General features: G+C 43.0%; 1 protein-coding gene across 3 annotated transcripts; it reads right to left on the bottom strand.

Moving 5' to 3' along the window:
- Nucleotides 1-1091: 1091 nt before the first annotated feature.
- Nucleotides 1092-21054, bottom strand: NFILZ (NFIL3 like basic leucine zipper). Of its 3 annotated transcripts, none has more exons than XM_055806743.1 (3): nt 20916-21054; nt 20678-20820; nt 1092-4054 (listed from the first exon to the last, which is right to left on the bottom strand). In XM_055806743.1, the coding sequence occupies exons 2-3, from the start codon at nt 20713-20715 to the stop codon at nt 3148-3150; spliced, it is 945 nt and encodes a 314-aa protein (XP_055662718.1). In that variant the 5' UTR covers nt 20716-20820; nt 20916-21054; the 3' UTR covers nt 1092-3147. The 3 variants fall into 3 exon arrangements, with proteins under 3 accessions (XP_055662718.1, XP_055662719.1, XP_055662720.1); XM_055806744.1 differs by lacking the exon at nt 20916-21054 and adding an exon at nt 14812-14987 and having other exon boundaries at nt 20678-20864; XM_055806745.1 differs by lacking the exons at nt 20678-20820; nt 20916-21054 and adding an exon at nt 12383-12687.
- Between the last annotated feature and the right edge of the window lie 797 nt (nt 21055-21851).

Here is a 21851-nt window from a genome sequence, read left to right as displayed (position 1 = left end):
CAGCTCCAGGTTTGGCCCTCGGTTTGTGCAGCAGCAGGGACACAACAAACAGGATGTGTTACTCTTTTCTTCATTGCCTTTAGAGGAGCCGTGCCTGCTCCCCGCGGGTGGTCACCTTTGGGCACCTGGGCGTTTAAACTTCTCAAGGTCGTCTCGCCCTGGTCCCCAGGCAGCAGGGCTGGGAGGGGAGGGGGGTCCTGGGGGCTATCTCCCTCCCTGCAAGCACTGAACCCATCCTATACAGCAGGGTGAGCTGACCTACCCCAGCACTGCTGCCATGGCCAGGCTGCTGCCTGCACCCATCACTCGCTCACAGCCGCTGGCTGCATCCTGAACCGGCTGCAGGCACAGGAGTCAGAGCAGGGCCCTGCAGAGCGGTGAGAAAGGCTGGTCCAGCAGCAACAGGGATGGGCAGGAGTAGGAAGGAGGCAATTTCTTCTAGTGAAATACTTTCTAAGCTGCCGTCTTGCTGTGGGCTGTCCCTACCTGTTCTGAGGGTGAGAGAGGACAGAGGGAATAGGACAGGAAATCGAACCACTTGTGGTTTCTTTTGATCTGAAAGCATCACTGTGTCAAGTTTCACACCTGAAGAGCAGTTGCAGTGCTTTGGTTTCCCTGCATGCCAGTGAGTACAGTAGAGCTGCCCCCCTTGCACTGCAGCCTGGGGGCTCCTGCCTTGGCAGCTGCAAGCAGCAAGGTCTGCTTGTTTCTCTGCATTTATCTCAGCACGAAAGTGTGGGAGATGGACAGAATGTGGGGTCGACCCTTGTGGGGTATCACGATAAACAGTGGAGAGCTGCGTGTGATCCTCACCGCCCCAGGCCCCTCTGCCAGCATACAGGCAGCTGCAGGGGGAGTCTGTGGTGGAGAACTGAGGGTCCTGCTGTGAGAACATAGACACAGACAGGAGGAAAAGACATTTATGGACAGAGGAATCAGGAAGGTATATGTCCCACAGCTTGCTTAATCTGTGCCCTTCATCGCAGCTCCCTGCGCTGCTGCTGAGCAGGTCTTGACTCCACGCTGGCTGTTCCTGAGGAGGAAAGTTCAGTGCAGATACAGTCCCAAGAGAAAGGCCAATACACCTTCCACAGCATCTGGAAACAGAATTTTATTAGGCACAACATGTTGATATAGCTCCACGGTTCAGATGACTTTATGTACAGTTTCCATTAAGGGCCCTCTTTTCCAAACCATTTTGAGGGTTTATTACATCCCATGTCAGGTAGCATGGTTTGTCCTTTTACACAGTCTTATTATCAGTGCATTTCTTTATTAGCTATAAAATGATTTCTAGAAAAATACTCTTGACAATTGTCCTTATTCTCCAGAGCCTGAAATTTTTAGTGAGAACAGTATAACACAAAAAGGAACAGGGTAGTCCTGTGGGCAGCAGATGTGGTGAAGTGGAGACTCCCAGGCATCTGAGCTAGGAGGCTGAGCTCCCAGTGACATCTCTGGTTTCCAGTAGGGCTGAGCAGGCAATGCACTTTTTCTATCAGTAAGAACATGGTAGATTGCACGAAAATGGATGGCTGGGGGAGAAGAGAACAATTTGAAGTTGCTTGTTCTCTTTGAGAGATCTCCCATCAGATTGGACTGTATTTGTCCAACATGTCAAAAAAATGTTTAGGGCTGACAGACACAGAAACATGGGAACAGCATTAGCCTCTTTTCCCAGGAAAAAAGACAAAACATGAAAGGAGAACTGAGGACAGGAAAATATACCTGGAATCCATCTCTGAGAACTATCCTTGGTTTGTAAACTGAGGTAACTGAGGAACAGCATTCAGTGTGCTTTAGAGATCGCCACAAGGCTGCTGCTCACTGAGGCTCAGCTGGCTTTCAGCTCAATGTAGCTCAAGCCACCTCCTGGCTTCTGCTGAGCCCCGAGCTATGTGGCTGGCTGGGCTAAAGTTCTCCAGCTGCATCGCACCCACTCCACACTCACTGCTATGGCTGCAGTGCTGGCTTTCCCAAAGAATAAGCAGTCAGAATGCAGGATGGATAGGGAAAGTGTGCCAGCAGATACCCCAGGGAATACATACACTATGTGCAGCGTGCGGATAGGTAAAAGGAAGCAAAAATGCTTTAAAAGGGGAAAGAGGTTGAACTCAAATGCATTAGAGAAAATCAAACAAAGTCTGGAGGTCTGGAAAAGAGCCTGTCTCCTGAGACACAGGGCCCCTGTCACCAGGAACAGCTAGAAGCGATGTGGAGATGATGCTAGAAATTGCTTAGCACGGATATTCTTTGAATGCTTGGGGATGGAACAGAAGCGCCACATGAAAAACAAGGAACAGCTTGCCCAGCCTGGGCGCAGGTTTCCAGTGATGCTTTGCTGAAGCTTCCCAACACATCTCACTGTACAAATTCAGACGGAAGGGAGCATTTCCCATAGCCCAACTGACACTCATGTGGAGCCCTGGGAGGCAAGCAAGCTGGTAGCGTTATATCCATAAAGGGAACACACCTGCAGAATGTGGAACAACTAGGGAACACCTATGGAACAGCCCGTTCTGTTCCATCCAGTGATGCTGCACCCTCTGTGACAGCAGTTGTGAGTATTATATTCTTCTATTATTTCTGAGTGCTGCAAATGTGCCAGGCACTGAAACTCAACAGAAACCTTCAGTGCTAGGTGTCCGGTTCAGCGTCTTCAGCTTGCACAGTAAGGTAGAAAAGAAAAATGAGTTTCTCCAGTGCAAGTCCAGCACTGGGCCAGTTGAGATTTACCTTGATTAATATAAGCAGCCAGATGTTAACTGAGTTGCTCACTTGCACTTAAAACTGGTAAAATAATTCTTAAATCATTTTTAAAAATCCAAAATATTGAAATGCTTTCTACCCAGTTAACAATTTTGGTATAAATTGTCTTTTTGCCTTATTTTATATATTTTATAAGTAATTCATTTCAAAAAAAGGAAATGGTTCAGCCAACCCGGCTAAAGGTCAGAGAATGTTTTACAAAGGCAATTTCCAAATACAGAAATATCATTCGCAAAAATCCCTTATCATTTATGCAAAGCGGGGAAAATGACCTCACTCTTTGAAGCGTAAGACGTTTCCCTCCCACACCCTCCTTCCAAACCCTTCATGTCTTTGGAAGGTCTTGCACTGGCCCCAGCGGGCTTTTCCTCTGCCCGCTCAGTGTGAGTCCAGGCTACTCTCCTCCAAGCTGCTGAGGGCTTTGGTCTTAATTCGGAGCTTGTGAGGTAGGGCAGCAGAGCTTCGGCCCTTCAAATGATCTTCTGAAGGGCAGAGCAGACTGCATGGGGGTAGAGAAGAAGTTTTGGGTACTTGCTGCTCATCATCTTCATCTGAGACAGTTGTGCTGCTTTCTTTGCTCACCTCAGCTGGACTGGGGGAAGGGCACAAGAAGCAGGCACTGCCTGGCTCCATTTCCTGCAAATGGAAAGCATATTTGTCTGGGCAGTGGTAATTGAGGAACGGAGAGCAAACTGTGGATCTCTTGGGCTGCTGAAGGCCAGGTGTGTCTATGGCAGCTGGTTTTGAGTCACAGCCAAGGATGTTTCTGGAAGGGCCAAAGGTTTTGCAGGACGAGTCAGCTGGCTCCAGCACCTTTGGCACAAATGTCTTTGTGAAGAAGCAGGACTCCCCCACAAAGGGCTCTGCCTCGAGAAGTGGGGAGGCTTCTCTGTGCCCTCTGAAATAAACTCCCAGGAAGTCCTGGAGGGAATGGCCTGGGTAGATGCTGGTGTCTGGGCTGATGAGCCCAAAGCGCAGCTTCAGGGACAGCAGCTCTGTCCTGAGGATGGCGTTCTCCTCGCTGAGAGCAGCCAGCTGGCTCTCCATGGCAAAGTCATTGAGGCGCCTCTTCTCCCGTGAGCGCTTGGCTGCCTCGTTATTCTTGCGCCTCTTCTCCCAGTACATGTTGTCCTTCTTTTCATCCGGCATGAACTCCCGCTTGCGCCGGGGGGGACCGCTCACCTTGCCATGGAGGAACTTAGCCTTGCTCTGCTGAAGTGCAAGCTCGCTGACCGTGCTCAGTGGTGCCATGAAGTTTTCCATGGTTGTGAACACAGCCAGGGTTCTGCCAGAATTAGAACACAAAACCATGACCACTACAGGTGCTATTAATTAATTGTAGAATTGTAGAATCCTTTAGGTTGGAAAGACTTTTAAGATCATCAAATCCAACCGTTAACCTAATTAATATAGCCATATGATTGCTCTATCACTGTTGCAGTCATACCAGGATCACTGCGTACAGCACCATACACACACGGAACCTGAGGACAGCTTCTTCCGGCTATTTCTATCGTTTTGGAACCACATCTTCACAATATTGCCAGCACATCAGTACACACGTCTCACCACTGTCAGCAAAGACGATCACAAGGTACCCCAAAACTGTATATGACTGAGCAGAGTTTAAAAGAACATATTTTGCTGACTCAGTGAATGCTCATAAACACTTTGCCTACCTAACTTAAATCAGGATAACAAAACCAGCTCTCACATACTACTTAACTCCTACTAATCTCAAACTGCCTTACAAAGGAAATGTCTCATTGCTTCTCTTTTACAGATAAGGAAGGCACAGGGAGAAGAACTGATTTACCTCAGCCACATACCTTAGTTAGCAGCTGAAGCAGGATTACAAACCTACTGCATATACTCAGTCCCCATTTTTTCCCAAAACCCCTGCTCCCACCCTGGAAAGCTGGATTTGATGAAGCCTGTGATTTTGATAGATTTGTAAGCAAATGTGGGTGAAGGCTGTGAAAGTGCTGTCTAGGAGCTTGCAAGTACTTGCACAGCAGGTGCTGAGCAGCAGCATGGCACCAAGTGTTGGCACAGAAGTGTCCATCTGAAGACAATGACCGTGGTACATTCCTGACTATGGGAAGAAGCTAGAGGGAAGACCAGTGATGCAGTCTAAGTTGTGAATTAAATTAATAAGTGATCAGACTGCAGACATCCCTATGTAAGCTACAAGCTTCCTGTAACCTAGTCATCTTCCAGGAAAGTCACATAGCCTCTGAGCAGCCTGGGAGGGATTGTCCTGGTTTAGTGTGAGTGTCTAGAAGGAGGCACCTGCATGTGGTCACCTCTGACACCCTCTGTACTTCATGGAGACCTAGTGTTGAAGCTTAGCATGGCATATCTTAACCTGAAGTAGTCACTTATACTTGATCAGCTGAGCTCCCTGGACTATTGTTTATTGACTGTAAGAAAGCCCAGAGTGACTAACTCTGATTTAGACCTTGCAGGCATCTTAGGTTGGGTGAGAGGAATCATGTCTTGTGAGATTAACTTATGTTTTGGGAAACTGCTTTGTAGAGTCAAGAGGAGACAGCTTGTTATGACAGCTCTACAGGATGGATAGGGAGGGAGCAGAGAAAGGATCCCACCCAGAAATGCTTCACTGCCAGAGTGCTCAGGACCTAGGTCCCATCTAACAGAAAGCTTGGCCAGAGAAACCAGCCAGCGCTGAGCCTAATAAGCCATCCGCTCTACACGATTACCCTAAAACGGTAAAGAAGGGCATAGGGCACAGTTGTTTCACTTTGATTAGTAACTAATGCACTGCAGCTTTGGTATCTGCCATGTTTCGATCCCCACAGCCCTTTCACAAGGCCCTTCATTTTAGCCTCATGACTATGTGACTGTTGGGACCCACAAAGACCAACACACAACCAGTGGCCACGACGCCCTCTGCACTGCCTGGCAGGCTGCAGTACACTTCACTAGCAATGCAATGCACTCACAGTTCACCACATAGTTAGAATAATGATAGTACCTGTTTATATAATTGCAAAGTGTTTTTCTGAGTCATGGTTCCTGGCAGGGCTGGTCAGTGTGTTCAGGGAGGAGGGCTGGCTGACATTTTCAGCTGAAAATGTTTCCCCTCCCCACCAAGAAAAAGAATGTTTCAGGCTGAAAACCGACCAAACTCAGAGGTGATAAAATCAATATAACATCCAGAAGCCAAGCATTATTCAGTTTTTAGACAGAAATATTCAGTTTGAGCATATCTGGCTTTCAAACAGCTATTTAGGAATCAAATTAAATGGACACACTCAGAGCTACAGATGAGTGAGAAGTAAAACTCCTTTAGAAAACCTGGGCTATGTAAGTTCATGCTGTCAGAAGCTGTGAGCTTGTGAAAATCTGGCATGTGACCTTTCTGAAAATCAACACAGCTAATAATCAGTATGACTAATAGCCAACATTCTTGCTAAATTAATTTATTGCATGGCTGACATGAATTACTTTTTTCTTGATGACTGATAACCACCTAAATGCAAAAAGGGAAGATACAATTCGAAATCATTCAGGGCATCGCTTTGGGCAGGGACTGTACGTCCCTCTGAAGAGCATCTCTTCAATGAGAACATACAGAAACAGAAATGATGAAGGACCATGTTTGGGTGCTCCACTTGCTCCTTCGGAGCATTCACATCAACACTAATCAAAAGAGCTCACACATTGAAAAAAAAACTCAATTCCTAAACATTGTCCAGTTGTAATTTGTGTCTAAATGTTTTGAAAATTTCCAGCGTTCTTTGCTTTCCAAGTTTCATGTAGAAGACCACATTTGAATGGTCTAGTTTTCCAAGAGTGACTAGTGATTTCTTAAGAATCCAACTCATAAATCACAAAAAGGGGAAAATTTTGGAAGCCAAGTACTCTGTTTTCTTTCATAGCTCTTTCTGAGAATCAGATCCCTTTTTAAGGTGTCTCAAGCTAGCACCCAAGAAATGAGGCATAAAAGATCATCAGAAGATTTTGAAAAACACTGTGAGAATGGATGTAAAGGTGTTCCATCATATACACAAACGTTTACATAAATACTACACAGCAGAAATGTGAACACTTAGCCTCAAAATGCTAATCTTCTGTAGAAGCTATTTGATTAAATATTCTGCTGCCTGCAGATAAAATATCACCTAGTTATTTTTACAGATTTAGAGACCTTTAGTATTGGCAGGTTGTCATCAACTGTGATCTCTGCACGATGCAGACCTGCAAAACAGACACATCCACATCTATTCACTATCTGAATTTGTTCAGCGTGACCAATTTTATTTTGGTTTGAATCGGGACAAGTTCCGTTAAAGTAGTCTCTGTCCAAATCAGTGTGATTTTGTGATTAAATGCATTTGGAATGCATTTATTTTAATTTAGCCATAAGTCTTTGAGAACTCAAACAGTATGCAAAGGTGCTGAGAGTAACTAAAGACCAAAACACAGAATGTCCTTTAGCATAATTATGTCTGGGGTAATTCCTCCAGCTTTTGATGAAAATTACTTCTGATCTCAAAGCATCAAAGGGAGAATTTCAATGAGTGTACCTGTGGTTTCTGACAGCGTCAAGAGGCAGAAATACGCTATTGTTTCAGGGCTTAATCACTTACCAGGAATTTTTCAGGTTAGTATTTGACATGACTTCTTTGTTGAATGAGTCAAAGATCAACAGGTGGCTTTTTCACTGTGTAAACTCATCACCCACACCTGGCAAAGTAGTTTATTTTCTCCCTGTCCTCTTGCTCCTGGTGCCTGTCATAAGGAGATCCTCTAAGAAGTTTCAAGATTACTGTCACCAACATTCACTGCCCCAATATAGCTGGGAAGCATGAGAAATAAAAGGGACCCAAAATAAGCATCTGTGAGACAGAACAAAAAAGTAAGGAAGAACCTGAACCCTTCTTTCCAGCAAACTCATTCCATCACATTCATTTAACCTTTCCCACATTTGTTTGATCTTTCACACTCTAATCCATTGTGCCAAGGGGGGAATTTCCCTTAGATCCCAACTTAATGGTGCATGAATTGAAGCAGATGAAAGTGAAATAGCGAGAAGGGAGAGCTGAGTCCAGGAGAAGAGGCAGGAGTCAAACCTGAGGGAGGGCACATTTACACTTACTTGAAGGTGGGGAAGGTTTGGAAGGAGATTGAGTACAAAGTGGAAGACAGAGGAAGTTCTTATCGGAGGCAGGATCTGGCCTTTTAAGGGCAAGGAATGAAGATTTAGCTGGGCCAATACGTGAAAACATCAAGGTTTAGGTCACAGAGTCTTAACTCTACCTGTTATTTATATCTGCAGGCCACAAAGTCGCACATATACCCACACGGTATTTGTCTTAGGACTCTTCATGAGAGCAGACTAGCAATCAAGTGCACAAGGTGACACATCGCTTGTACCCACAAGGATGAATGGAAAGATTAATATTAGCAATGACAGTAGAACTGTTTTGGTCAAGTGCATTATACAACCAATATTTCCTAAGGTGCATTGATACCCGTTGTTTCTGCAGCTATAAAAGTAGAACACAATTACTAACATCTGGCCAGAATATCAGAATACAGAATAATACATGTTCTGTATTATCTGTATCCTGTACAGAAGAGAAAGCACCAAAAACATTGTAAAATGATGTTGTTCTTTCATTTTTTGCCTCTGATTTATACCAAATCTGCTGGTTCTGTTCAGGCAAAGCATCTTTCCAAAGCCCTACTTCTCTAGAGAGCAAGCTTTGAACTTTTCCAGTCCATTACCTTTCTGAGCACGCAGAAAGCAAGCCATGCTTTTATGTAAAGACTGCTAAATACACGAAGATGTGCAACAAAAACTATCCTTACCACTTCTACAATGCATCTGATCAGGTGTGAAAGGCTAAATGTGTAGTGTCCTAGTTTAATGACGATGTTAAAGCATTTACACCTCTCTGAAAAGGAGGGCATGTTCTTCTGAGGTTTATCTATGTGAACTCTATCTACCTGGTCTAAAGATCCTCATTTCTGGTAAAACTGCTTTCCTTCCACTAACAGAAGACCATGTTAGGGCTTAGGCTTCAGAGATTTGGTTCAGACCTATCTCCCCTTCTTTCTCTTATCTCCCCCCTGAGCAGCAGATCAGAACAGACTGATGAATTGTACTTTCCAGCAGGTTGTACAAAGCCCTTCAGGAAAAACTTGTATCTAACAGGAACTGATTCACTGCAGATCTACCAGACGATATATGCTTTCCTTTAATCAAAACACACTGCTTCATAAAACAGCTGGTGAATCTCACTTTTCTGTGATTGGAAGTCAAGACCTTGACCCTCAGATCATTCTTTTTCCAAGGATGTAGCAAAATTAGAATAGATCCTGCAAAGGGCAAGCAGAACACCCATAGATTCAGAACAGTTTCTGTAAACAAAAATGTTACCTCACTATTTCTCAAGAATAAAGAACATACTGGTATTATCAGGCGGTGGATTTAAAAGAAACAAAATGAAGCACATCTTCGTACAACATAAAATGAAAATTTGGAGTTCATTGCCTTAGAATAATGTAGTCATCAAAAATAAAAAAGGAATCACCACAAATATTAGGCCAAAGATCAGGCCAGGTAGAATCTTAAGCTGACTCAGTTTGACCATTCCTATGTCCAAAAATACTGTGTGAATTTGACTATTAAAAATATTTTGAGCTGAGAGAACACAACTGAGAGAAGGATTCCTAACTAAAACCACAGGAATGGAAGCCCAAACATAAATCTACGTGTATTTTAATTAAATAGGAAAAATCAATGTAATACAGAAGTGCATAGAGTGACTTGGCATATCTTCCCTGTGTTAGAGATTTCTTTTCCTTACTCTGAAGTGAAAAGGGTTGATTTGCTGTGGTATTCCCGTCACGTTGAATCAGAATATCTCAGAGTGGAAGGGGCACATAAGGATCATTGAGTCTGACTCCCTTCTCCTTGCAGGACTACCTAAAAGTAAGCCATATGACAGGCACAGATTTCAGCACATACTGTATACTTGATTTTCAATAAAACTTTAAACAAATGAAAGGAAGAAAGCATCCAAATATTTTTCATAAAACATGTAATTCCATTATGAAATTAACTACCCTACAGACAATTTTTGCATCAAACTTCTATTGCCAGCCTCCTTATCACACTTCTTTCAGTACACATATAAGTAAGAGCCAATCCATGGAAAATCACTGGAGTTTACCTGTCTTAATTAAACCAGGAACTGAATTTAGGATTTAAGGAGTTTAAATCAACACAAAGTTTGAGCCAAGCTACCCTTGCTTTACGCTAATATAAAGGAGCTTGATAGCTGCCTATTTTTTCACTCTGAAATTAAATCGTCCTAAACTAAATCATAACTCAGCTGTTAATCTCAAGCCGCTCTAGCGCATCGGTATCTAATCCACAGGAGTTACTCAGAATTTACACTGATAAATTGAGATAATAAACAGGCCCAGTGAGCATGACATGATTTATAACAGAAACCTCTTGAAAACTTCTACCAGGAACACTGCGCTGTACGAACAGTGCAAGTTCCTTAGTAAACAACTTTCAGTCCTTGCTGCTGCTTCTTTACCTTAGTAATAATAAGAAGAAAAGTCCTGTGGTTTAGTAGTATCTTACAATACTCTTTAAACCTATTGGCCTACTTAAGATAAAAGAACATCACTCTAATTACTCATACTAGTGAGTATTTCACATTCATGCTAAAGCAGTGATTAACTGGTGCTACTGAGGAACGGGGCTTACTCACTCACTGCATCTGAATGGGAAATAGCATGGTCTATTGATTACAGCAGGCAGAAAAGGAGGAAACTGAGCAGACCTTAATGACCTGTATGCCTGAACGCCAGGACAGCTACTTCTGTGGCTGCTACTGATGGAAGAATTGCACTTGCTAGTGAAGAGTTAAACTAAAATTCAAAGCAAAACTGACTCAGAAACAGCTATGGTATGCCAAAGTCACAATTTTGCCATGTGTCTATTTTGAAAACACTCAAATGATTGTTGGCTCAGGGTTGCTGCAAGTCTGTTCAATGTATTGCAGTGCCTTTACAGACAGATTTTCAAAATCAAACATTTTCACCATCGGGCCAGATTTTCTAAAGTCTGGTTTCCACTGAAGCTTTGCACTCATTTGGGTACCTGTTTGAAAATCAGATTCCAAGACCCCATAAGGATTCTCTGGAGTGGATCACTTTTGAAACCTGGCTACAACCACAGATGCTGTACTCCTGAAAATCAAGTTTTTCTCTACAGATTCAGAATCTAAAAGATATATTGAACTTTCTGGTGTACTAAAATTGTAGGATCAAAGATATTAAACCACAGCCCCTGCAGCCTAATCACAACAGGTTGTTAGTTAGAGGCTTGGTGGGACTAGTTTTATCTTTTGGTCTTGAGGTATGAGACTTCAAACCATGCGAACCTTCCCCAAATTACCAAACCCCCCACAGCAGAACTGCTGGGTGTTGCAGCTTGTAAACTGTATCAGCCTTCCTTGATTCCTCAGTCCTTGTGGTCAAAGCCTACACTGCTGAGGCTGCACTGCTTATCGTAACTAAGCCTGAAAACCAGCTCATGTATTATTTGGACCAAACTGACCTCTACATTTTACTGTGGGTTTACAACAGACTGGAAATGTACTGCAAAACCCTTAGAACCCCAAAGTTACTAGGGATTCTTTGCAAGTGACCAAGTTTTTCATTTCTTGGTCTGCAAATGCTTCCATGTGTACTGTTAATGAATAACAGAAATCTTCGTGGTGTTCACTACATTTGGCTTGCCTCTGCACCCAAGAAAGATGTCCCCATCACATCATACTCAACATAAGATACTTCATAAGCACTTTTTTTTTTCTCTGGGAAAGGACTATAAAGAAATCCTTTTTCTTCCTCTGTTTTATTTCATACTTTGGGTTGAAAGTATTGACTTTGCAGTAGATTATGCGTGACAGGGATAATTTAGTTGAATTCTTAATACTGGAATTGGAAACTCAAGTCTTACAGCTGAAAATGCAAAACAGTTAAGACCTTAGTATTTTCAGATAATTTTTGCTGATTATTTTTAAACAGCTAAAACTTTCCTTGGAAAGTTGACTGTATCTGAAAAATAGTCTGAATACTACTCAGTATTTTACAAACATTTTTAATTGTCTTGTTCCGTCAGTTTCAGCACCTACTTGGTGGACCCTGCTCCAGGAACACATAAAGCACAAAAAACTGAATTGTTCTTTTTCCCCTTGCCATTTCTCCACTGCACAGTGCAGGGCAGCACAGAGACATCTGAATTCAGATGCAATGATGCTGAGACAGACTGAAATTCCCCCAAGCTAACTAATGCAAACAAGCTCAGTTTGGCCATGCCACCATGACCAGACTACATTTACTACTGAAGCTGGCTTATGGACAGCACACTTAGACCATACTGTATCAGATCTGTGTCATATTATTTATAGAAAAGCAGTAAATAACACAGAAAACCATTATGCTATGCAGCAGCGTAGATAGCAGGCATGAGCCTGTTAATTCTTGCGCATGGATATTTTAAGTGGCCACTTCTGGTCCGCTGTGCTAACAGGAATCAGCAAGGTGTGGCTGCATTTACCTTGGTGTAACTCAGCAGTAAGTCTTTTCCAGTCACTAGATCTTCACTCACACGACTGATGGAAGAAGAAGAGAACTAGCCCAGGAACTGACACGTCTGGCTCTGGTTGAACAAGCAGAAGGATGCTTGTGCACAGCAGTCTGTGCAGCCCTGCATCCGCTCCCCACCTCCCTCTGCCTACCCAGAGGGCTGGAAAATTCCATCTAGTTCATACCGAATCTGACAAAAACTGCTGTCGTAATAGTTTGGGTTTTTTTAAAGTAAAGCTTGATTCACAAAGATAAAGCTTATAATTATCTGAAGGTTACCCCAGATGTTACAGTGATGCCTCATCATGAGGAAGAAGTGAGAGGCGGTCTAGACACAAAGGTAAGTCCCTTCCTCCCTGTAGTATAAGCATCATTGCAGGCTATGCATCCCATGAGACCTACGCATCTCTATAAAATTAAGCAGAGGCTAAGGGCTTTTTCTGAGGCCAGAAATGCTGGCTTAAGCAGTGCTGCTATTGACAGTAGCAAGTCAGTGGCTTTCTGTCTTGGAAATTAGAAGTCAAGAACCACCAGGGAAGAACTGAACACATGTCTAATCTCTCCTGGATGCAGTCATCCATGGTTAGTAGGTCTTGAGGGCACATGAAATCCCTGTTTTAAAAATGGAGTGGAATCATTTGCAAATGACAAACTCCCCTGCTGTGTAGAAGCTGCAAAGCTGCAACTGTCACAAAGTTCCTGAAAATACTTTGAGGGGAAAAGTGTAATAAATCCTGATAAAAGCAAGGATCTCTACCCCTCATTTTCAAAATCCATTTCCCAGCAAACACCAATCATCAGGAAACACAGCTTTTTGGTATTCCTCATTCCTTTCTTTATATTTTCATATAGCTGTTTCAAAACACCCAACCAAAAATATTTTGTTCAATCAGTAAAACCTCCAGTACCTGCTTCATTCCCCATTCTCCTGCTCATTGTGTGGTCACTTACATCAGCAGCTGCAAATTATTCCTTATTTAGGAAACTGAATTAAGCCCTCAGCTTATTGCTGACATAGAGACACACATACGCACTAGAACCCCATGGAGTTTTGCTAACCCAGCAGTGCTGTCATTCAGATTCTAGCTCTAAGAAATTATTTTGTGTTAAGTAGACAATCTGAAGCCAAGTTCTCCCATTCTTTCTCCCAGTCTTTTCCTGCTCCCAGCTCTAGCACAAACACTTCCAGAATCAGGATTGATCATAGCATCCCATTTACAAAAGTTTTTTCGGAACCTAAATAAAACCCATCTCATTGCTTACCCTCCTGTTTCAGAACAAGAAACTGATGACCACACTAAGATCTATAGAAATATTTAACAGATCAGGAGTGGAGCATGTTAAGGACCATAAAGTTCACATGGCACCTTTCTCATTGTTTTCTGGCAGGAAGACTCCCATCCTTGTGTTCTTTCACAGAACTCCTGTCAAAGGACCCGATGCTCTCTAAAAGCTTTCCTTTTTCTTTTGAAAGGAAGGAAATCATCACTGTTGGCTTCTCTTGAAGGCTGCCAAGCCTCCTCAACTCATGCGTATGGTGCAAAGGGCACTCCTGCAGAGCGTGACCACATCTCTCATTCATTAATTGTTAATATCAAGATTTTCTGTCAGAGATTTCCCTTTCACTCTGCTATCACAGGAAATAAACGAAACTTTTGAAGATTTTACAAGGCAGAGTCATGCATCAGCCACTTCTGCCTGAGTTTCTATAATACACAGAACTGGTGACGATCCACTTGTACTAAAGATGAAACTCCTAATTTCAGTCCCAAATCATTGAGTTTCTCTATGCCCAAAGTAACAGGATGCTTATCAGTGCTTTATCAGATTCAATATACTTCTGGGTAGCTAAAGTGAAACACTTATGTAAATTCACATGGTCCAGTCCTAGAAATAATTTTTCCAGATTCAAACTGATTGCTGTAGTTTCCTTTTTAAATCATGAGAAAATAAGATAAGGCACTAATTTAGGACTTGCGTTCTGTCTGAAACTACACTAATGTAAAATCTGGAGTACCTCCACTAATGCAGCACTTACTCCAGATTTCTTCCAAAGCGGTAGAAATCAGCAGCCAGACTGTAACAGTCTTTACAGAAACCAGCAAAAGACAGTGAACTATCTCTTCCACCCTTTGGGTTATTCCTTGCAATATTTAATATTCACAGTACACTTTTAGTAGATGGAAGCAGGGGGAATTTCTGCCTAAACTGCTTGACTCCACAAGAAAATAAAGATACTGCTCCTTCTCAAAACATGAAGCTAAATTCTGCTGTTAACCGCATCTTACCTGACCCTCTGCTATTAATTGTATCTTATCTGACTTACTGGACAGGTTTGAGAAAAGAGGGAGCCATGACCTTGGCACAGATTTCAGCTAGAACACACATCAGATTACTCACCAAAACGTTTGCACTTGCTAGAGCTCTTAGGTTGGAGAGATCCCCAGAAGCACAGCACCAGTCCTCAACTCCCCGAAGACCAGAACCCAGGGGGCACTTCACTCCCCCAACCGCCGCCGCCACATTGACATTGTAGCACGCTAACAGCACGCGTCAAACCAATTCCACACAATAACCTAGCCAGGAAGCAGAGAACAACACTGCAGCCAGGGGAAACTGTGAGGCCAATTACAAGGAGTGAGAAAGGCTAAACAGCAAAAACTGGATTGTGCTCTAGAGTCTTGTGTTTAGTGAAAAAGTCAGCTCAGGAATCGCCAGGATGAAGCTGGGTCCTTGGGCTGTTGCTTGCCGGTGGACAGATGTTTTGGAGTCACTCAGGCACAAAATCCTGAAGATTAATAAGACTTTCCTAAAGTCTGCTCTTTTCCTGAAAGCCTCTGCTAGCTGAAGTTAACGCATTAGGCAGGAGCCTCAGCTTTCGATTACAGAAAAATGTGTTTAGCTCTTGCAGATGCAGAGGGTTAAAAATGTAACATTAAAGAGTCTTAAAACCAAGAAAAACAGAAAGCTTCCCTTCAACAACAACAAAAAACCCCACAAAGAAACCAAAACAAAACCAAAAATTCTTCACATTTTGATTTTACCACTCAACATCACTTGAATTCAGGTTTTTTTTTTAAACCATATAGTTATTTACTATATGATTATTATATAGATATGATTATTATATATATATGAATAGTTATTTACTGTCACACTGTCTTTAAATCAAAAGCAATTCTGGCTACTAATTATTTTCAATATTATACACAGAAGGGATTTAAAAACAATCATCTTTTTTAAAACCTCCACACCTCATCTATAAAATAGTTTTGGAGTGTAGCTACTTGAGTGTTTCAGCTACACTGACATGACAAGACCAATGCCTTGTTCTCTCCCACCCCACTAGAAAGGATGCAACAAACTGGAATTTCACATTTTACACTGCTCAGACCAATATACTCACAAGATTTTGCATGTGAGGTGCCAAACCTGCTCTCAGGCATCATCACTATCTTTCGATGGGAGAAGCAAACCTGCTGCTCACATCCAAATTCTGCTATGTAGGTATTAGCTATACAGAGCAGACAAAATGGTTTTGCTGTGAATGTAAAAAAAATACAAAATGGTATTGCTCTCTCTGAAGCTGTAGTTTTGATCTTTTTACACTGTCTGCATGACTCTTTTTCCTCTATTTATTTATATGCCTGAATTCCTTCTTCAGGTGCAAAGTGCAGCTCATGTTGGAATGCTCTGCAAGAGTTCTTTCCATGGATGAACTGAACAGCTGCAAAGCTGTTACTAGAGGATCAAGGGAAAGCATTCTGGTTTTATCACAATTTAAATGTTTCAGGATAGTTAACCATTTTCTCTTGTAAGGAATTGATCAATGGCAACATGAAAATACCTTTTTGAAATTACATTTTGCTGGGTAAATTTGAAGTAGAAGTTGTTTAGAAGCCTTTTGAGTTTTCCTAAAAAGATCTTCCTTTATTTTTTAGTCAAAATTATTTACAGTGGAGTTCTTTGAAAAACAGTTTTAGGGTCACTAATATGTTGGGGTTTGAGTGTAGTCTCTCGAAAAAAAACACTCAGTTGTAATCTATAAGGTCTAAAAATACTGAAAGGCTGATTTCCTTTCCCATCTTTGTAGTTCTTATACACTGTCAAACAATATGGATGCACATTGTTATATACAATATGTTATTTTAAATTTGCTCAAATAAAGAGTACACCTTATGGACTGGTTGCTTCTGATAGACCAATCTGCTTCCTACAATCTGTAATGACAAAAAATACAATTTGCAAAAGCAATTGAAGAAATCTTACTCCCATTCTCAAAAAAAAAAAAAAATCAAAACCTAAAACCTGTGAAACTTGGGAGCAAAATCTACAAAGAACATGACCAGAATGTGGTGTTGTGTCAGTAACAATTTCCTGTAGCTACCACTACCATTTTCTAAAGCAGTTTGGAGATGTGCATATCTAAACCACACTGAAATTTAATGAGCCCTCTCAATCTGGTGAGCTGAAAATGCAAACTGCCTTAAAAAGCAAAAACTCCCAGAGCCAAATGGGAATGAAGGTGAGCTGGAGTGTCAGGTACAAGGGTTGGATGGCTGGGGAATAGGCATCAAAAGGTTTGGAGGCAATAGCATGAACTATTAAAGAAAATCAGAAGAAGTTAAAGCTGGTGCTTTTAAATCCTCTTGTAAACCTCATCAAAGTGCCCTGCTAAATGCTCAAATCCAAGGAGATTTTGCAAATTTGACTTTTAAGGGGAAAAAAATGCATCATTTCATTTCGCAGCTAAGTAGGCACATACCGCTGGCATTCAACATCACTGCATGTGAGAGCTCCTCCCACAGTCTTATTTATCTAATGACATAACTTTTCAGCTAATTTAATTTAAGATCTTCAGAAAGGGGTTTTTAGCATGCATTTGATGTACTGTTAATATGTGTCTGCTAGCAACAACAAGATTCGGTAGCTGGAACTGTATGTTATATTGCTTATATAAATAACCAAGTGATTATGAAGAGCAGATTGAGGTGTGGCAGATTTGCAACATCCAGATAGATATGCATCTCTGTCATATGAGACTCGCTAGCTTTTTCAACAACTGTACACTGTATCATTAACTTGCATTTTATATCTATAATCTTGACACTTGTGTAGAAGGGGAAATTTGGTTAATTCCACAGAAGTCAGGATGGCAGTTTCATTTTCTTTTGCGTATTGGCTTTTCTCTCTTGAGCTTTCATCGCATATGATTTGTGATGACTAGAAAGTACACAAAGAATATTGGGTTTAACATAAATGATAGAGCAAAGAAAGGGCCATCACTATATTGCCACGTTGCTACATCGCTACAGCGACCACGAAGCGTTTGAGTGCACCATGATTTTTGTGCGGTAAGGGATGCACAGTGTGTCCAGGGGAGTCGATTACTCCAAGGCAGCAGGACCTCTTTGCAGGAGTAATTCTCAAGGCCTTTTGACAGCACATTCCCAATTCTCCTTCATTTTAATTAATGGTAACAACATTAACGTGAAACTCTGGGGATACTTTTGCCAGCAGGGGAGGAAATGCTGTGTTTTTGAGTTCACTGGAAGCCAGCAGAAAAAGTGGCTTCAGGGCACAGCCTTTGGTTTTGTGCTTACTGACCATGCAGTAGTGTTCAGCCCTGGCTGCAGATTTCTGTGCCACTTTAAAGTACCAAACCCAAAGACTGCCTCTGAAGTGGAGGTTGCTGAATCCTCCAAGTTCATTACTGTGATGTTTATCACTCTCCGCAATTAATATAATGAAAATATTTAATGAGGTATTTTCTTCACTGTAAAATTCATTGTTTTGCTGAAGCAAAATAAGGACAATGAGCCTTGGGCAGAAAAAGGGGGATTAAATACACCTTCTCATCATATAAAAATTACACTACAGCTCTCAGGTTTAAAATTCCAAACGAAAACTATTTCAGCACAAGCTTCCGAAATATCACACAATAATTTTACACCTTCCTCCAGGTATAGTAAATAAGTACCACCTGCCTTTATACAAATCCTGCGTGCCTTTGGAATAGTTTTCTCTGTTTCTCTCTCAAACTTGCTACAGAAGGGGAAGTCTGAGAGGGAGAGGGGGAAATGACAACAACCCCTCCCCATCTTTGAAATTAGATGTGAAAGGTTTTTCAAAGTAAGAGAGGAAAAGGCTTGTCCCCAGAAACTTTGTAAACTGAAAAAAACATGTTACAAGCTGAGCAATGATAGAAAGAAACAAACAGTCCTACATGGTGTTAATAATTTTTACAGTTTGCAACGTTTGGATCATTTGTATTTTCTATCTTGCTTGTTAGTGCTTCTGATATTGTTAAGGGACTGTCCTGGGTTTGGCTGGGATAATTTTCTTTTAAGTAGCTGGTACAATGCTGTGTTTTGGATCTAGTATGACAATATTGTGGATAACACACTGATGTTTTTAGCTGTTGCTAGGTAATGTTTATACTAAGTCAAGGACTTTTCAGTTTCTCAGGCCTCAGGAAATTGGGAGGGGACACAGCCAGGACAGCTGCTCCGAACTAGCCAAAGGGCTATTCTGTACCATAGGACATCGTGCTGAGTATGTAAACTGGGGGGGTGGGGGTGTCCAGGGCCTGTTGATCGCTGCCTGGGGACTGGTGGGGCATTGATCAGCAGGTGATGAGCAATTGTACTGTGCATCACTTATGAGTTTTTTCCCTTTTGGATTTTATTCCTGTCTCCCTCTCATCATCATCATCATTATATTTTAATTATTAAAGTTTTCTCATCTCAACCCACAAGTTTTACCTTTTTTCCTGAATTTCCTCCCCATCCCTCTGTGGGGGGAGACTGAGAGAGTAGCTGATTAGTCGCCAGCTGGGATGAAACCACAACAGGGACATAGTGAAGGGCATATACATCAATATCTTCCTCATACAGAGCAAGGAAAGAGAAAGCCAGTTTTCAAAGGTTATGTTTTTGAACAGACTTTGACCTAAAGGATGAGGATTTCAAAAGAGGTTTGCACCTGGGGACTCCAACACACTAAAAAACTGGCCAAAAGTGTCATAGGAGAAATTTAGACTAGGGAAGGAGAGGATGAGGAGACAGGGAGATGAAAGCAAAAGGCTTGAAGCGCATACAGACCAGCTGGAGCAAAACAGGTTGTGCTTTTAGTTCAAGTGCACTAGCTTAGGAAATTCACAGCAGAGTTTGTTATGGTTAAAAGATAAAAGTTGAGCAAAAACCAATACCATACAGGGACCTCCATGACAGTTGTTCTTGGCCTAGGGAATCATTCACTCCATACTAGCCACTAGTATCACTAAGGCCAACTGCCTTTCCCAGCCTTGTCAACTCCACAAGCAAAGCTTTGTGCAGAGACATGCAAAGGACATGCAAAGGGTGGGAGCCACCAGCAGAAGGTTCTTTCCAAGGAAGCCATCTTCCTACTGTGGCTTCTCCACGGAGATGGTGCCAACTCCTCACTTCAGGGCTGCAAATCCAGCACCTTATATTCACTATGTTATTATCAAGCTCTACTGCTGTGCTGGATGCTGTACAGACAGCAGGTGATGCTCTAGAAACAAAAATCTGCCCAAAGCAGAAATAAATTCTTCCTTAGTGTCACAGTCAGGCATGTGCAAGTGCATGTTGGTGTTTCTGATGTGAAGAGGAGATTGAACCAAAATAAACACACAGGAAAGAACAGGCAACAAAAATGTCCAACTTCAACAACTAGGCAAACATAGTAGGAGCATACCATAAGTATAACCACATCCCTCACTTTCCTTGAGGATGGGAAGAGAAATTAGGGAGGCAGATATCAGGCATTGCAATATGGTGAGTGTGTGTGCATCCCTGTGTGTGTCAGCAGGTATGGCACTCAGGAGTGCTGAATGTCAGAAGTTTAGAGAAAGAGATAATTCAGGGACAGATGGGAGGAAGCACAGATTGCATAGAGATAACATATAGGGGAAAGAGAGAAAGAAAGGAAGGAGGAAAAAGAAAAAAGGAAAAAGGGAAAGAAAAAAGAAGGAAGAAAAGAGATGTAAAAAGGAAAAAAGATTTAAGAAAAAAATCAATTAAAGAAAAAAGATGAAAAAAACCAAAGGAAAATAAAGATGGAAAAAGAAAAAAGACAGCAATTTTCATGCCAAAAGCTGTCACTTTTCAGGAAAGCTAGCAGAGGTCTAGGGACAAGAACAGAAATGCTTTTCTGGTAGGGCATCACTGCTGCCTTTGCCCCACAACACCTGAAAAAGCCCCAATGCCGTGAACTCCCTCTCACCATCCTGTCCAGGACTTACCTTGCAGGTTGGATGTGACACCCAGAGTCATCTGGCATCAGCTCCTCACCCAAGAGCCACACAGGCAGGGTTCGAGGGAGAGAATGACAACTGACTCCTCTTCTGCTGAACACTGCCTCACCGCACGCCTGCTTGTGACAGCCCTGCACGGAGAGACATGTTAATGGGTCAGTGAGGATTCTAATTTTGGGGTTTTGTGTTTGGGGTTGGTTTTTTGGTTTTTTTTTTTTTTTGTTACTTTTTTGCATAACCAGGTCCCAGGAAAGCTGGAGTCATGTCATGATTACGCAAGAGGTGGTGACACTCGGTGGCAGAGCCAGCAGCATCACCGGGGGTCAGGTGGCCCCTGCCAGCAACACAGCTGCTTTCGAGCTTCCTGTTAGAATTTACACCAAAAAAGCACATCATCCCCGACAGTGGCAGAGAGGGGGTGGCCTCTCCGCCGAGCTTGAAGTTTATAAAGCTGTTGGAGGTGTTGAGTCACTCAGAAAGTCAGGGGATGGGTGCCGTGCCTGGCCAAGCCGAGGGAGGGGGGAGCTGGCTGCGGCCTGAGGCCATGGCAGGGCCCCATGGGCAGCGGTGTGACACAAGAGGGCTGGGCGGGTGCAGCCAGATAAATCTTCCTTGAAACCAAAGGCGGTAAGGCACAAATGAATAGGGAGATTAAGGGCTGCGCCCCCCGCCCCGCCCCCCCCTCAACTCGAGGCAGCCCTGGCAGAACCCTCCTCCCGCCAGGCCCCCCTGCAGAAGCCACCCGCTCGCCCCACCGCGCCCCTTCCTCCAGCCTCTCCCACCTCTGCGTTTGCCCCCCCAGCCTGCGGTGACAAGGAGCCGCGGAGGGGGGCTCTGCTGGGCCCGGCCCTGCCTGCAGGGACAGCGGCCACCTCAGGCCTCCAGGGCCCTTGCGGTTCCGCGGCTGCCCACAGGCCTGGAGGCCTCGGTGAGGTGCCTTCCCTCAGGGCAGCTACATTTGACGTCCCGACGTGGGTGAGGGGAATGATGGCCACCGACCTGGCTGTCTGCGCCCATCTTGTCACTTTCTGTCAGGAATCAAGGGGGGATTTGCCTTCAGATCCCCAGAGGTTGATAAAATCTGCTGTGTCGGTGCCTCCTGCTAGCCTGTGGGCTGCACCCTGCTGCTGTCAGCTGGCCCGGGGAAGATGGCTCCCTTGCT

The sequence above is a fragment of the Falco peregrinus genome, chromosome 5, assembly GCF_023634155.1.
Source record: "Falco peregrinus isolate bFalPer1 chromosome 5, bFalPer1.pri, whole genome shotgun sequence".
NCBI lineage: Eukaryota > Metazoa > Chordata > Aves > Falconiformes > Falconidae > Falco > Falco peregrinus.
This window is presented reverse-complemented; position numbering and strand designations above follow the sequence as displayed.

Bases quoted from the DNA above. Each gene is read 5' to 3' on its own strand.
- NFILZ (XM_055806743.1), bottom strand. From the start codon at position 20,715: ATGCCAGATGACTCTGGGTGTCACATCCAACCTGCAAG. The intron at 4,055-20,677 runs GTAAGTCCTGGA...TAATTCTGGCAG, and splicing joins TGTCACATCCAACCTGCAAG to AACCCTGGCTGTGTTCACAA.